The sequence below is a fragment of the Psammomys obesus genome, unplaced genomic scaffold (genome assembly GCF_907164565.1).
Source record: "Psammomys obesus unplaced genomic scaffold, mPsaObe1.curated_primary_1811, whole genome shotgun sequence".
Classification (NCBI taxonomy): domain Eukaryota; kingdom Metazoa; phylum Chordata; class Mammalia; order Rodentia; family Muridae; genus Psammomys; species Psammomys obesus.
In genome coordinates, this window is record NW_026585797.1 from 22167368 (window position 1) to 22179493 (window position 12126).

General features: G+C 36.9%; 1 protein-coding gene across 1 annotated transcript in view; it reads right to left on the reverse strand.

The window, feature by feature from the left end:
* The window catches only part of Lama2 (laminin subunit alpha 2), a 602337-nt gene that overhangs the window by 409728 nt on the left and 180483 nt on the right, over window positions 1–12126 (reverse strand). Inside the window, exon 4 of the mRNA XM_055599236.1 lies at window positions 6588–6830. Coding sequence (XP_055455211.1) covers window positions 6588–6830 — 243 coding nt within the window. The remainder of the gene's footprint in view (window positions 1–6587; window positions 6831–12126) is intronic.

Genomic DNA, 12126 nt, shown 5'->3' on the forward strand with positions numbered 1-12126 from the left:
CACTGAGATTCACTCCTGTGGGATGGGAAGGGTTGTGGTAATAAGGAAAGAAAATCACTTGTAAATAACAGAAAGGTTTCTGTATGAAAAAGTTGATCCAAAATCACCATGGAAACCATGAATATTCAGCTGTCGGTCTAGCAACTATCCAAATAAATTAAAAGTAACAATCCCAGCCACAGGACAGGGAAATTTCATATAACCAGAAACCAGTGATTAAAATTTTGATTTTAGGATCCCTAAAGCATTACTGTCCATACAGTCATGCTTCTCAACACCATGTTGTAATTCCTCTCTCTTCCACCCCTTCAACCATCAGTAACTGAGTACAGTCCAGGTTATAGACCCAGCTCTAAAGCACCAAGAGACTGGGCTCACTAATCCTATTTGGTTTCCTGAGATCAATATGCTTATTGACTTTCTTCAGTTACGAATTACCAACTTTCTTGCTTGAAGTAACCCGTTACTCTGTTCTTCTCCGGGGACTGAGAAAGCTGGAATTGTCTGAACAGCAAGCCAGGAGTCGAGACTTCAGAATCAAGGGCATCAGGAGCACATGTTTAAAACATGCTTCCCAACATATGAACAGACGACTCTATTTTCCCAGCCCCTTCTCCCCCCAAAAAATCTTTGGTAAGTGGTTGATGAGATTTACATGTAAGTCCAACTTCTCCGTGGTGTCTCCAAGCAGCAGTCCTGGGCGTGAGTCGTGCGAGCTGTTCTCAGTAGCTTCTGGAGCAATGACGCTGTGCCGCCGCAGCACTCATTGTAGATAGATAGTAGGGTGACTCTGCAGCACAGTGGGAGGTATGGCTATGGGAGCCCCTTTAGGGCTCTATCCTGTGGCTGGGCTCAGGAAGCAGTGGAGGCTCCCTGTGCTCTGCTGCCTCATAGCCTGCATCTCCCATCACTGACTGCAGATCATTCTCTCTGACCAGAGGAAAGCAAATTCCTGCTGCGTCCCCGCCGCACCGATGACCCAAAATTGCTTTTTTCTAAAATTGAACTCTAAAGGCTTTTCTCCCAATGCCTCCTATGGTTTTCAACCTGGATAACAACACACGGGTTATCTCCCGGTGGTCCTCCACCTCCCTCCTGTGCCAGGCCCTAATGCATGATGCACCTGTGTTATCACAGCTCACAGCACGCTTCTCTGCTCCCTTAGGATTCAAGCCCAGCGTGCGGAGTTATTATCTTTCTTGGTAGTCCTTGAACCTTCTTATCTTGGAACTTAGTGCAACCCTGAAGTTCCCTCAGAGGGAGGCTGCGTGGTAAACATTTTTTTTTAATCTCTTGAAAACCATGTAGAGTGTTGCTGAGGAAAACCAGGGAAGGTTAGCGAGTCCGGCGCTGGGGTAAACAGCAGGCATGAGGCAGCCAACAGGAAAGGGATTGCTGGAATAGTCAGAATTCTGCATGATGGCTCAGTCGGAGGCATTTTCATACTCTAGGCTCGGAACAAGACATTGCCCAGCCTTTACTAGATCAATGCTGAATTAACCTGACTATTTTTTTAACCTGACCATGGTGTATTATCTACTGGAAACAATATTTTAGAATATCTTGATAGTTTGGGCATATCGTCAAATTTCTCAAAACAAGTGACAATGTCATCAACATATATTCATTGGATTGGGCATGGGTCGTGAGAAGATGATTTTCTATTTATAGTCTATACTTAACCCTAAAAAAATGTTATATTGTTGTATTATAATTAATAGAGCAATGTGCTTGTTTCATCTTGTCTTTTTTTTTCATTGATGGTCTTTAAAGATAATCTCTTTTTAATTAATTACTTCATTTTATATTTAAAGGATATTATGAAGGTCTGGATAAAAATGGTTATTCCATGATGAGTCAAAAACATGCATTTCAGATTGTGGTGAATATTTAGACACTATTGTCCCAATGAAAAAGTTATTTAGAAGCATAATCTCATGAATGAATAAGAAGAAAATGCACAAAACTGTATATTAAATTAAATATGGGGTGCAAGAGAAATTTTGTTCTTCCATTATAGTCATCCCCCAAACCAAGTCAATTTAATTATAAGACATCAGCCAAGTCTAAACTGAATATAGTCTACAAAATATTTTTCAACAGGTCTTAATATACCTCTTATAATTATTACAGATCAGTGCTTATGAAAGAAACACAATTCTAGATGCAATGTTGTCTCCTGAATTGGACACTGATGGAAAAACTAACAATTACCTAATAAATAAGTAAGTACTTTGGTCCATAATGATACCAGTGAAGAGTGACTATTTGACAAATACATTGTGTAAGACATCCTCTGTAGCAATAGCAGTGTGAAAATATGCCATGCTTCTCTGCATCTTATAATCATGTTAATATAACACAGTTCCAAAATTTAAACATAAAGGTATAAATCTGATTCTGTTTCTAGCAGGTCAGATGACCAGGACTAACATTTCCAGAGACAAACACCAACCAAGTGACATAAAATTTACAAGAGCATCCACTTACAGCCATGTGAGAGTGATCAAGAGGATGAAAATTAAAGTCTAGAGAGATACTAGTACACCACGGCAAACCTAGTCCTGTAGTGTGGTCTCCCCTAAACACGGCAGAGGAAACCAAGAAACGCTTTTGGCAAACCCTGCTATATTACAAGGGCAAAAGCTGGATTCTGAAACTTGGAGAGATCAGGAGAATTTAATAAATTTCATGCATATTAGCTCAGTCTCCAAAGTCAGGAAGCCCAGGAATACGTGTGACTGGAATTAAAGCAGCTGTAGCCAGGTTTAGCCAGAACTTTACTCATCTGAATGTCCGAGGAATTTAAACATGTAAATTCTTTAAAGGATGATCCGGATTGCTATGAGGTGCCAGAAGCATCAGAAAATTCTCACAGGAAGATCCTATCTCAGTCCTTCAATTGTTTCCACAAACATTTTCTTTTTTTTTTTTTTTACATTTTTATTTTATTTTATTTTATTTTATTTTATTTTTATTTTTAGTTACATTTTGTTAACTCTGTGTCCCAGCTGTATCCCGCTCCCTCATTCCCTCCCCAACCCCACACTCCCTCCCTGGTCTCCTCCCTGCCCCTTTCCAAGTCCCCTGATAGGGGAGGACCTCCTCCCCTTTCATCTGACCCTGTTTTATCAGGTATCTTCAGGGCTGGCTGCAAAGTCCTCCTCTGTGGCCTAACAAACATTTTCAACTACAATTTTGTTATGCGATGTAAATCAGGGATATGCAGATATGGACAATGTAAAAAAGTGGCAGTTAGCAATTGGACAACAAACTATATCCACAAATACCAGACATTGAGTTATCAAACAAAAATTTCCAATAATTATAACTTTGTACTCTAGGATATAAAGCCACAACACTGATAGGTCCAACACAAATTACATTATTAGATTAATATCTTATCAATTGTTAACTATGTGTAATGTATGTCCATGTGGGTCTGAAGATAAGCCAGAGGGCAGCAGGTCCCGGAAGCTGAGTTCCAGGCAACTGTGAGTCGCCCCCAGGTGCTGGGAGTTGAAACCAAATCCTGTTTAAAAACAGTGCGTTCTTTTCACCAATGACTTACCTCTCCAGCTCCCTAAACTTAAGGTTTAGTAAATATGAAAATCCAAAGGAGAACTAGAAAACTCTAAACTTCGACTTGAAAATAAACCCGAGAAATTATAGAAATGAAACATTATTATAAACAAAATCAGATTTCTATAAATGGTTTCAGCAGATTATTACGTAGCTCTGGGCATAATTTAATACACTAAAATATGGCATGATAAAATATGTATGTAAATATACAAAAGGGAAAATGGACAAAGAATACTGACGGCACAAGTGAGAAAGAGAAGTGTAAAGCACGTAGTGGCGGTTTTTTAACTGGCGTTGCCGCAGACTGACAGAAGCAAGACTTGTGGAACTACACCCTGAAATGATTCACTCTACAGATGTGTAAAACAAAATGAAATCCCAGTCTCAAAAATAGATTGAGTTCACCAAGAGCAGCACTTCCCAACAGGACTCTTCGAGGTCAAAGGCACCCTAATCTTCGGAAGCCAGCGTGATAGTGACTTGTCCTACCTACCAACTGCACACTCAGAGTGTGGCCAGTACAGCTAACCAGCCAAATTCTACCACGATTCAAGTAAGTGAGACTGAATTTAAATAACAGTAAATGGCCATTGGCTTTAGGAGTTGGAGCATCATAACCATACTATTGCAATCCAAAGGCAAATATAAACACCTACAAGGAAATTAAAGACAAAACACCTTGAGGAACATAGTTTGGGTAGCTCTGCTCTCTACACCAAAAATGGAACTCAGAAAACAATAAAATATGCAAAGACAAAATGGTTACATCCTTAGGATTCTCTCCCTAGCAACATATACCATAATAATTTCTATCATGTATTTGTTTAACACAGAAATGTTATGAAGCTAATGTTATATATTGGTCTTGAAATTTAAAATTATCTGCTCAAAGGAATTTTCCAACTCATCTTGTGGATAGGAGTGGTGCACTCATTCTACCGATTTCCTCTGTGGCCCTACCAATTTCCCTTGTGGTCCTCATATCATTGCAATTTATTGAGTAGTCAATACTTTTTTTCCTTTTTTCACTATCACTTCTATTGATATTGAAAACACAAACATCTAAAATTACATTTCAGAGTTTATAGAAAAGTAAATCATTTACAACTCAAAGCTAATACATAAGACAAAGATCCATTTCATAGTCACTTGACATAGAATTAGGGTGGGCATTATCTAAATGTTATTAGAATATCCTGAAGTGTTTAACATATGAGAGGGGACAGGAGGGACATGGGTCAGTAGTGGGAGGCTGGGAGAGTATGAGCAAGGTGCAGTGTACATGTTTATGAAAATGTCATAATGAAACCCGCTTTTGTATGTTAATTTAGAAAAACAAAATTATGATACTTTAAAATACAAATGAGCTTGGAGGGTTTGATATATTTAACTTGATGTTCCTCCACATATGTTATTTTTAATGTAGAATTTGAGATAGAGTAAGGGTACTGTTTTGAATTTGTAGAATTAAATTTCCAAAGAGGAGGCTGGGAGAATTATGTCCAAATGCAAGCTTCTTTCTCAGAGGTACTTAGGGGTAATCTAGATTGGCTATAGTAGGGATAACAAAATGGGAATGTGGGTTTCAGGAAGTGTGTATAAAAGATGCTATGATCCTTGGATACTGGATTGGGGACAGACTATCAGACAGGAGTACAGACTGTCTCCCATATAGGAATGTTTCAGTTTTTACCTTGTTTTGCTGAAAAATGTTATGTATTCAATAGAAATATGATTTCAATCTGGATGTTTTCCAGGCAGTCCCTTCTCGTGAAGCCTAATAGCTTTAGCTACACGTTTCCATCAGCTCCATGTCACAACAAGAAACAATGAGCACTCTGCAACAGGTTGTGTTTCTGGAACACTTTGATTTCACATCTCACGTCTTCAAATCACTCCTCTGTGTCTCCCGCTCTCACACATGCATACTGTTTTAGTTTCAATAGAGTCTTCATCAAATTGCACAAGCTACTCAACTCTTGGATGTAAAATGGACTTTGTGTTAGATATAATTGCTCAAGCTAGACTGGTGGAATTTCTCTGAGCATATGCAAGGTAGGTTACAAAAATCTTCAATGTCTGGCAGGTTGGTCCATTAAATTTATTAGCCATTTAATGATATTTTTATCTTGTGATAAATGTTTCAAGACACATGCCCATAGATAGCTTTAAGTGCAATAATTCTTTTGATCATGATCACATTTTCATTTGATCACAAGCAAACATGTTAACTATCTCTAGGGTTCTTAGTTTATGGAATGAAGCATAGAGAATTTAAGCAACAGGCTCAAGAACACACAACTAGCATCAAGGGAGTCACACCTGGCTTAAAACTAACTAATAAAAACTAGAATATTATCTCCAGGAGCAAAACAAAACAAAAACACCACAGGGTAACTGAACCTTCTTGAATTATGCGTGTTTGCATATAATTAAGAACTTAAGCACCTGTACATGACCTTTCAGGAAGACTTCACCAAAGGGATCATGTCACACTCTGGCCTTCCATGGTGACAGCAGAAATGCATACAAAACCTGACATGATTTCTTTGTATATGGTTGATATTTTAGTATTGCTGTAGGTTTGTTGGTTGGGTGGGTAGATGGTGCTTTTTGTTTTGTTTTGTTTTCTTCACAAATTCTCTCCTTTGTTTCTATCCTCAGATTGTGTGTGCATACTGTAGAGCCTTCTTTAGGTCTCCAGTCTTTCTCTAGTCACTAGCAACTGTCATTATTGGAAGTCTCTTCACCTGCAAAATTAATCTCTGGCTTCCCAGCTAAACCCATTTCCTCATGTCTGATCATTATTGGAGAGAGGAAACACATGAAGGTAGTTAACATTCCAATCACCTTGGGTTTTCTTTTTTTTATTATTTAATAACACATTTAAATCTACTTCTGCTAAATTCCATTTTAAAACCTCCCTGACATTAATTACTGATATGTTCATGTCTTTCTGACAGAGCTATTTTACAGTATTCAATGCAGCTTCTCCGTCTTACCTCTCCATTCTCTAAAGGGTGGATCTTGGAATAAAATGAAGTACAGATGACCTCATCATCCTTGGCATAGGATGGTGGTCCGGTGCGGGGATAGATATTGTAGAGGGTCAGGCACTCTGTGTCTGTCACTGCGTGATACTGCCAAGGTTTGTACTCCACATTATCCAGCGAACGTTCCAAAATCCAGTTTCCAGGTCGAGGGGAGTTGGCTGCTTTCACAATCACATAGGCAATCTGGAACACCTAAAGATGAGTGACAAAAGCACAGCTTTGAGTTCAAAAGTTCTTAGTTATGCAAATTGAAGAGTGGCTGCTAACTCAGAGTCTGCCTCCGATTTTGTTTTGTAACTCAATTGTGTTCTGCAAAACTGATTTTAGTATTGCATGTCCATCTTCAATAGCTCTTTTGCTGTGACAAGTTGTGTCGTTTTGACCAACATGACTTTGAAAGCAGTGAGATAAGAGTGGACTTCTCTAACCACTCGCCAGCATTGCGTCACGTAGTTCTTTAAAGTTCTCTTACAGCATCAACGTTCAAAGGCTCTGCATGTTCGTTTTCTCGCCTCATACGGGAGTCAAGAAAACATGTGCAAAAATAAAGCATGCATATTTAAATGCACTTAATCCTCAAAAATGCAGACCTTGTGTATGACATCAAAAATGATATGGCACTGCAGGTGTGCATTCCTGTGCTCAAACTGTGGGTCCGGCATATGCGCAAACCTGGCAAGACTATTTTTTCCTACCTGTAGTTTTATTGTCTATGAATTAAGATCAAGACTAGGCAAATCCCAAGACAACACTTGATTAAATGGAAGACTGTAGATTGGCTACCTGGAAACACACTTGGAGTAGATATCAAATAAATACGTATTTCTCTGTATCCCCACATAGAAAACATGGAGTAGAAATCCCAGTAACATGCTGGCAAGCAATTGAAACTAGAACATATTAAATGGGTGTTTCTGTGCTTTCTCTATAAGAAGTCAACATGTAAAATCAGGGAAGGAAGAGGCATCATTGCTACAATTTGACAGAGTAAACCCAGTGGACAGAATGCATTGGAAGCAGTGACTGTCTACCTTCAAATCTGCATACAATTTGATGAACAAAGAGAAAGAAAGAAAGATGTTTGTGACGATGTATATGTGTCTGCAATGCAATCTAAAAGCCTAAAATAGAATGTCCAGGTATTATAACGTGACATTTCTGTGTAGTATCCTAGGCAGACATATAGATGCAAGCTAGATAAAAGTACCATCTCTCTAGAATGGAAATGATAAGCCATGAAAAGTAACAATAAAGCAATACGATAATTACCAGGTTGGGAAATCCTATACCATATAGGGATCTTGACAGCTTTAAGGTCTGGATGATGGATGGAGTCACTAGTAGGACAAACTAGGTGAATGTGATGAAAAGTCCTCCTGTGTTATAGAGGGAATCCTGAAAGGAACATTCCAGAGAAAGCATCCTGGCCATTAGAGCTCACTGACTTCATGTATAGCATCTGTGTGATACTTACAGATAAGAAATATTTGTATTATATATTTTAAATAAATATGTTTATATATTTAATTTATATTCATATTTATTTTAATTTATTTAATTTTATTATATTTATTTTTAATTTATTTACGTTTGAGACAAGACTGTTCATGACCATGTTAAAGCTGTTTATTTAAGTTGTGGATTCAAGGAGAGGTAGCACATGAGGAGTGTTTATTAATCGCACTTTCCTGTTATGTTACTTGTATTAACTTGTATGTCTTACTTAGTAACAAAATTATTTTGTGGTTGTGAGACTTAAACTCAGAGCCTCTCACACAGTAGATTATACCACCATGGTCCTGAGTCTGTACCTTAGTTTCATTTGCCCTAACTTGCCTATAAATATATTTTTTATTTAATTTAATAATATATTAAATTAATAATATAATTTAATTAATTAATATAATTAATTAATATAATAAAATAATTTAATAATTTATTTATTTTATTTAATAAATAAATATAATAAATAAATATATTTATATAGTTAATTTATTATATAAATATATAAACATATATTTATATAAATATATAATATATAAACATAAATATATAAATATATGTTTATATTTATGTTTATATTTATAATATATTATAAATATATATTTCTATATAAATATATTTATATATTTATAATTAACATATATTTATAAATATTATATATTTATGTTTATATATTATATATTTATATAAATATATGTTTATATATTTATAAAAATATATTTATTTTATATACATATATATGTAAATATATATTTAAAATACAAATATATATATATATATGGGGTAATATAAAACATGACTGTTTCTGGAAGATGTTTCTGTGAAGGCAGGCACACCATGTGTGTTGAAAAAAAAAACACAATTTGAGCTGGCATTTACTGATTAGACAAAGTTGTGGGAAAGCTGCTGGCTAACAGGCTGAATTCCTTCTGCTGCCAAATCACTGTTGTCCAACCACTTAAACATCATCTCTTTCTAGAGGACAACAGACAAAACCCAAGAAGACTAGCCAGGAGGTATTATAGCTCGTGCCATTCTTTTCCAATAAGTGCATATAAATGGGCAGTATTTATGAGTTTTCTTTTGTGTCTCTATGTGTGTTCACCCAACATTGATGTTTTGAGTCTTCCTTGACTGTTCTTATCTGATCCATTGAGGCAGAATCTTCCACCGAACCCAGAGCTTGCCAATATGGCTAAATTTAGGGAACACTTTATTTTAGGGTTGTCCTGCATCTGCCTTCCAGTGCTGGAATTTTAAGCAGGCTACCATACCCACAATCCTCACATTTGCACACGAGAGTGTTAACCACTAAGCCATCTCTGCAGCCCCTAGTTTATATTTACTGTAATTTCAGAGACACACATCTATTTATGTACATACAAGCATTAAAATGCTTATACGTTTGAGACAAGACTGTTCATGACCATGTTAAAGCTGTTTATTTAAGAATGCAGAATCAAGGAGAGGTAGCATGAAAGGAGTGTTTATTCACCCCACTGTCCTGTTATGTTACTTCTATTAACTCATATGTTCTACTTAGAAACAAAATTATTTTGTGGTTGTGCATCTTAACCTCAGAGCCTCTCACACCCTAGGAGAATATACTACCATGGTGCTGAGTCTGTACCTTAGTTTCATTTGCCCTAACTTGCCTAGAACTTGTGATTCCTCTACCTCAACCTAGTGTAGGGATCTGGCTTCCTATGAGCCGGGTGGATCATACCCCATAATCCACAGTATTTGCTGTTACTGAAATTGAAGGTGTTGCCCTTAAGGAAATATCTCCATTTGAGTAGATCCTAGTCAACAATCCATCACACAAATTCCATATGAGGAGACTTTTTGAGGAACATGGCAACTGATCCCTTGCAAGGACTGTAAAAGGGACTCTATGGCACGGTAAAGAAATAGTCTCTACATAGTTGCCAGTATTTCCAAGGCAACCCTGTCAGGCCTTACGACAATAAGAAAAGAGAACAACTAAATTGTGAGCACCCAGAGAACCAGGGCTTTAAAACTGGCATCATTTTTACTACCATATTTTGAGATGATGTGTATTTAACATTTATTACATATAGCTGAATAATCAGGTCACTCTAGAATCTATGTTCCTACTCTTAGTTTAGCTATGACTATTTCTGCTTGCTTGAGCCTGAATCCCAGGCAACACCAGGGCATACATGACTTGGTGTACATTTCTCTTCTGCTGATCTTATCCAGCCTTGATGTTCTATTGAAAGTAAGCAAACTCTTCAACATGCCACTTCCTAGTATTTCCTTTCCAAAGGCCACCCAAGGAAGAGCTAGTGAGTACAATGTACTGGCATCTCTTTGGAAAAGAGTATGTGCAATACAAACATTTGAGCTGGTATCTTTTCTTCCAGAAAAAAAAAAAAAACTGTGCAGAGATTTTTTTTAAAGATAAAAAAAACGAAAGACAATGAAACATATTAGAGCTCACAGTTAGTCCATAAGAAAAATAAGGCTACACGGAGGTTACAGATAAGGAAGTTTGTTTAGCAAGCTGCTCAGCAAGCTGATAGAGGAACAGGCCAACTTCTCCTGGGGGATGTGATACAGATTTATGATTCCAGAGCATCTGTGTTGGCTCGGGAATAATAGATGAAAACTTTTTAAACAAAATATCTCAGAGCCTCATTCTGTAATTCAGTATAAGAGCCAGTATTAAGCGCCGTAGAAAAGGAGTCACTGCTTTTTAAAATATCAAAAGAGCACCATTTCAAAACAATGTCCTTCTTTCTTCTGTTTCTATGGATTCTTCTAACAACTCATGAAACATTAATTAAACTTGTTGGCATTTACTATTATAAATAAACTTCTTAAAGTGCGGTAAATAGCATTATTCAAAAACACAATGAATACAAGCGTTCTCTGAAGGCTTCAGAGAATGAATGTGAAAAATGTAAGAGATTTTTCTAAGTACTTCACGTTTTCAATGCCTCAAACAGAATAGCTCTTTAATGTTGTCTGTGCTGTTTTTATTAACTGTTTCTTGTGTTTTCCATATTAAGACTCTTCAAAAGCAGTAGTGTTAATGCCATATTCCTGATTTAAAAAAAAAAAAAAAAAGGTGCCATCTGTTACAGTGGGAAGCTGCAGCAAGGAAAGCAAATAAGATCCAGTAAGACCCCCAGGCTTCAATGACCATATTGTATCAATGTGATATACAAATGACTCCTTGTTGGTTGCTTGCTTGATTTGTTTTGTTTTTTGTTTTTGTTTTGTTTTGTTTTTTGGTGGTTGTTGTTTTAGTTTTGGTTTGCTCAGTTTTTCCTTTCTTTTTTTTTTTTTTTTTTTTTTTAGTGGGAGGGTGTTTTAAAAAACTTAGCACCTGGAGAAAAGATTCAAAATAAGTTTTAAAATAACACCAAATACCTGAAATTTTAATGGAGGGAACTTTCTAGTTCCTGCTATGCTTGCTGCTCCCTCACGCGTATAACTGAAAATCACGTAACTACCTCTGCTGTGGTGTTGAAGTACAGGTTCCTTCTCCAGTAATTGGAGTATTGAGAGTGTGGTTTCACTTACTACATAACTGGCAAAAAAGGGGTCCTTCTGAAGGGACCTTTCAGTCCAAGGATGATTAGAACACACAAGTGTCACAGAAAGATACTTTTCCACGTCATGGCTAAAATAATATGATCTCGTACAACACTGCCTGAAGTAAGTAACCCGAGAGCTTGGTGTGCTCTGAGTACTGCCCTGGTGCTGGTTTTCTGAGCTCTCACACACAAGCTACAAGGTATAGATGGTACTGAAAACCAGCTCTATCTATGCGTTGCTGAGTGCCTTCTTTAAGATTGACTTCTAGGACTTTTAGGGTTCTTCTTTCTCCAGGTACCTTGATACTCAAAAGGTTGCTACCAGAAAGTACTGTGTTTGGTATACTACAGAGATTTTTAGCATCGTTTTTAAACAGTTAAAAGAATCAGGACAAGGGCTGGAAAGATGGCTCGGCAGT